General features: G+C 36.7%; 1 protein-coding gene across 1 annotated transcript in view; it reads left to right on the forward strand.

Moving 5' to 3' along the window:
• Tmc1 (transmembrane channel like 1) overlaps positions 1 to 4409 on the forward strand; it is a 161670-nt gene extending 157261 nt beyond the window's left edge. Inside the window, exon 20 of the mRNA XM_048806780.1 lies at positions 3863 to 4409. Coding sequence (XP_048662737.1) covers positions 3863 to 3885 — 23 coding nt within the window. The 3' untranslated portion in view covers positions 3886 to 4409. The remainder of the gene's footprint in view (positions 1 to 3862) is intronic.
• The last annotated feature ends 888 nt before the right edge of the window (positions 4410 to 5297 follow it).

Consider the following 5297-nt stretch of genomic DNA (forward strand, 5'->3'; position numbering starts at 1 on the left):
TTGCAGGCGTGGTTGGCAGCTCTGCCCCTCCTCGGGCCACTGGGCCTGTTCTGTGGGTGGTCACAGTTCTGTCTACCTTGCAGGCGTGGGGGGGGGAGGGGGCAGCTCTGCCTCTCAGCAGGCCGCTGCACCTGTTCTGCCGGTGGGTCGCAGGCCCGCCTACCTTGCAGGCGTGGTTGGCAGCTCTGCCCCTCCGCAGGCGACACTCTTCAGGCTACTTTTAATCCCACGTTTGGAATGTGATTAGGATTGAGCCCACTTCTCTGTGAATCTCCCAACACTAGGCTTCTTTCACATTAGTTGACCTCCATGACAGCAGGAATGGATGCAGTCACTTTGAAGGCCCTGTCCTTGGACTGCAGTTTTCAAAGGAACTGAGAATGGGATTTCCAAGTAGGTCCCTTGGAAGAGAAATGGAACTTCTTTCCCAGAAATTTCCCAGTATCTCCTCCTATAAGCTTGACCCCAAAAGGGTCATGTGTATCCAACTCTGAATGCAACATTATGTACAAGACAGGTCATTATTTCCTGTCATCATTCCCTAAACAATACAGCATTACAACTATTCCCACAGCTTTTACATTGAATTAGGCACTGTGAGTAATCTAGAAATGTTGGTTAGATGCAAATACTGGGTAAATGTATAGGTTTTGCGAAAATACTAGGCCATTTTATAGAAAGGACCTAAGAATTCTCAGATGCACAGAGTGTTGCTGAAGCCCATCAGGACCTGCCCTTGGAATGGGGCTTGGTCATTTTCACTGAAGCACATGGAATGCATTGGGGAGGATACATCTGCTTAAGAAAAGGGAAGAGGATGCCAGGTGGCCTCAAACAACCTACTTTCAATACATAATTTTATTGTCTTATTTTATGCTGATCTTTTTGGAAAAAAAAATTATTTTTCTATCCAGCAAGCAGAAGAATAAGGTCAATCCTTAGATACTGAATTGAATGATTAGAGTGACTTACAATTATTAGACTAGTCTTTTTATAAAACATTTTATTTTTTTTAGAAGTTCTGTATGTGCACATAGTTTAGAGCTACATAGTTCTACAAAGTTTATTATGAAAAATAGCATCTCTTCTCACTCTCTTAGACTGTTGTGTCCTCTTCCCTGCTCCCCACACCCAGTACCCAAAGACAAACACTTTCAACTCTTGGTTGGTTCTTTAGGTATTTGTCTCCAAATTGCACTTTGTGATTTTTTGATTTCTTAGTTTTATTATCAATTAAAACTATTAACTATGCTAGAGATAAGGATTTGGCTCCTTTCACACTCAACCTCTCTATATATTATGCCCATTTAGTTATATTATTATTTTGGTTGGGACAATGTACTTTCATACACACATGTACATGTTCCTTGGCTGAGCTATGTAGTAAACTCTGGCTATTTGTGCATGTTTATTAATTTTGTCAGGACTCACAATTATCTCTTTTTAAACACTTTATTATTTTTCTATGTATTTATCAGCGATTCAATCTCTAAATCTTTTATTTATGAAATTATGTTCTAAATATATTCAGACATATTAGACATTAGGTTTTTTGTCCATTTCATTTCTTTGAAAAAATCTCTTCCAGAATCTTCTGAATTTCTCAAATCTCAAGTGGTTCCTCTTTCTATCTGCTGTATAGCTATCACCCTGAGATTTCCCTTTATTGTCCACCTGGAAGGAACTCTAGTCCTCTATCTTGTTTGAACATCCTTGCTTCCATTTTCCCCCCAATTCCCCTTATTTTGGTTTGTTCACATGTGTTGGGCAAGTAAGGGAGTGTGAGAAGCAGTTTTTCTGAGACCTTGCATGTCTGAAACTGTCTTTTACCCTCCCATTTGATTGATAGTTTGGGTACAGAAAATACCCATATCATTAGATTAAAAATATTTTTCCTTTAGAATAATATTCCTTCAGACCTTTCTATTGCCTTCTAGATCTCAGAATTACTATTGGGATGTCTAAAGCCATTTTGAATCTTAATCTTTCTTGAGTGACTTGTATTTTTGATAGTCTGCTTTACCTATGTGGAAAGTCATAAGCTCTTTTCATCTCTAGTGTTTTGAAGGTCATAATGGTATATCTTACATTGATACATTTTTATTCCTTGTGTACTTCTCAGTAAGCCTTTTCACTCTGGAAACTCAGACTCTTTAGTTACATAGAATTTTCTGGAGTTGTTTGTTGATTTTTTTTCCCATTCATTTTCTGTGTTCTCTCTTTTTGGAATTTGTATCATTTGGACATTGGGCCTCTTGGACCAGTTCTTCCATTCTCTTACTTTTCTTTCTTATCCTCTCTTCATCTCTTTGCTTTACTCCTGAATATTTCCTTAACTTTAATTTTCAGTATTTCATTGCTTCTTCACTTTTGCTATCATAACTTTAATTTCTGCAAGTTGTTTTTGATCTGTAATTGTTTTAAGCAGCATCTTTTTCTTGTTTAATGGCATCATTGCCTGGTTTTCTCTTCATGAGAATATCAAAAATTGTAAAGTTTCTTTGCCTTTCATGGTCTTTGTTTTCTCTAAGTTGATTTGTCTTTTCTTGGTCTCCTTTAGAGCTTTTTCTCAGATGGTCTGTGGTCCTTGACACTCAGGATGCTAAGCAGGGTTTGCACTCTCTAAGCTTGTGGGTGGGGTTTGAGGACAGGTCTTCACTGCAGGGCTGTATCTGGGCTCTTTGATGAACTGCTGCCAGTGTCTTTAAGTTTTTCCTCTCTGGGACAGAAAAGTCACTTCCAAACTTCTGCCTGGAGGGTAAAGATCTGCCTAGCAAAATCATAGCACCTGAGAATGGAAGAGTGTTTACATAGTCCCCTGTCTCTACTGTGTTACTCGTTGTAGTCTTCTAGCCCAGTCTGTTTTATTCTTTCTCCCAGTTTTCAGCCAGGATAAAGAGGGGGCAGTTAGTTACCCATTTGTGCCAAGTGGAGCAGTAGACGGGGACTCCCAACAGCTTCTCAGACAGCTAAAGTCTTTTCTTTGTATTGATTCTTCGCTTCCAGAATTATCATAGCTGCGAATTCCTATGTCCTTTGGAGATTTGACTGAAATTGATGTTGCTTTTCATCTGTTCCCTCTGCTGGCTTAGGATTTCAGGATGTTTGAACTGATAAGTCACATATTATTCATTTATCTGCTTGTTAGTTTCTAAAATTTCTGAATTGTTTCAGTTCTCTCCTTCCTTGTAGGTTTTTACATATTCTCACCCTGGGGGGAAAAATCTTAAATATCTTGTTTTGGAGAGGCAGGATCCATAGTGCTTACCTGTTGGGATAGAGTCTACCTTGGTGGAAATTGATTAGCACTATCTAAGTCTTTGCAGAAGATGACCAGGGAGAAACATGAACAGGGCTTTTGTATAATTTAACATTATCAACCTAGCTTTTAAAATGGTGAGTGGAAAATTCTGACATATAAGATCTGATTTTAGTTAAAGCTTATTGTTACCTTCATTGTTTAAAATCATGGTAAGATGCTATAGCATGTATTTATCTGATATTTTCCAATAATCTGCACAGCTGTTCACTGAATACTTCCAAATGTTCATGGATAATGTGAAACCCTTTTATCTGAAAAATTTGAAAGGAATAGATTTCAATATTCATTATGTAAGCAGTAATTAATAAATATTACCCCAAAAAGTAAATGTTCATTCTCCTGTCTTTAGAACCTGTGAAGGCTTTGTAAAATAATAAATATAGAACTATTTTGAATATAAAAGTGCTAAGTATTATAGCAAAGTGAAACACATTTTGCAGATACAGATTTCAGGTTACCTCATTCAGAATCATTAAGGACATTGAAAGCAAAATTTTTGTTTAACTTTTACATTTATCTCATTCTCTCTCTTTAAAACAGCTATAGCTGCTGGTGGCCAGTAATTTCCAGAGCTATCCTGGGGGCCCAGAACTACTCTACACCTTACTGCTTAAGAAGAATGTGCTGTGTGAAGGCCCAAAGAACAAGCACAGGGCAGTGGTGATTCCCTGTTCTGTTCTGATGGATTATCAAGGTCTTGCTTATAGGTTAAGGCATGGTCAATCCTCCCTGGGCAAGAAGGATTTCCACCGTCTTCCAAATTATGCTTTTGTTTTTCCCCTGCACTGCCACTTTTTCTCCAGCTCAGTTTCCCTCACAGTTTTCCTAACAAATTGAGTTTAAAAATGGGTGTGATACAGTAATGTGTGTTACTGGATATAATTGGTGTGTTATTTATTATTTCTTGTCTGCAGGAATCATCTTTCCTATGTAGATTGTAAGCTATGAACAGGGGTTGTATCTTTTAACTCTTTTATATGCCTGGTATAGTGCTGTGCACAGGTAGGCACTGAGTAAATGCTTGTTAATTAAATTGAATCAATTTAACTTACAGCAGTTGCATTCTGAAACAAAAACTTCTGTTATCTGCACAAAAATGTTACTATAATATAATAAATAAATTATTTATCAATAGACTGAGTTTATTATCTCATTAGGTTATAATGCAGATGAGTAAATAAAACTAGTGTTGATTTCTACTTGGATCATTTTTGCAATGTGTGGTAATAAGATCAGAAAATTGATTTGCTGTGTTGCCAAATTTAGAATGTGGGTGCCACCCCTTGCTCTTGATCTGCTTCATGAGGATCATGAGAGATGACAAACCGTCTCTGATAGCATCTATCTCCTAAAGGCCGTGTACTTTCAGAACAAATGTTAATGTTATAAACATTCAGACATGATAGACAAGTTTAAATCTTCCCATGAAGATAATCATTTGAATTATTATAACACTAAATACCCTCCTGTTTTAAAATTTAGAAATTTTAACCTTCCCCATCTCCAGAGAGCTTTTCAAAATATTTTCACATTACTGCATTGAAAAGGATCTGAAACTTTGAATGTTATATCTAAAACTGTCTATGGCTGGTCAGAAACAACCTTACACTAGTATTGATTGGATTGTCGTGGCTTATTTCTGTATTGCTTTTTTATGATCAAAGCCATAGGGAAAATTTTAGAAGGCAGAGAAAAAGACAAAAATTTAGACTGCACGTTTTATTCTTTCTCAGAGAAATAAAAAAACATTCTGACAAAAATATGCAAAAAACAATACTTAACACATACTTTGAATTATTTCCTTTAGCTTCTGAGAAGAACATGGTTAAGAGATAACCAGAGGTTTATAGTAACAAAACTTTAACTTGAACTATGTTTTCTTATCCTGCGGGATCCCTACAAGTCTCAAGGTCAGAAATATATAAAAAAAAGAATAAATAAGCAAGGATTTTAAAAAAATGAGAGACTTAAGAAT

This window comes from Marmota marmota, unplaced genomic scaffold (genome assembly GCF_001458135.2).
Source record: "Marmota marmota marmota unplaced genomic scaffold, marMar, whole genome shotgun sequence".
NCBI classification, from domain to species: domain Eukaryota; kingdom Metazoa; phylum Chordata; class Mammalia; order Rodentia; family Sciuridae; genus Marmota; species Marmota marmota.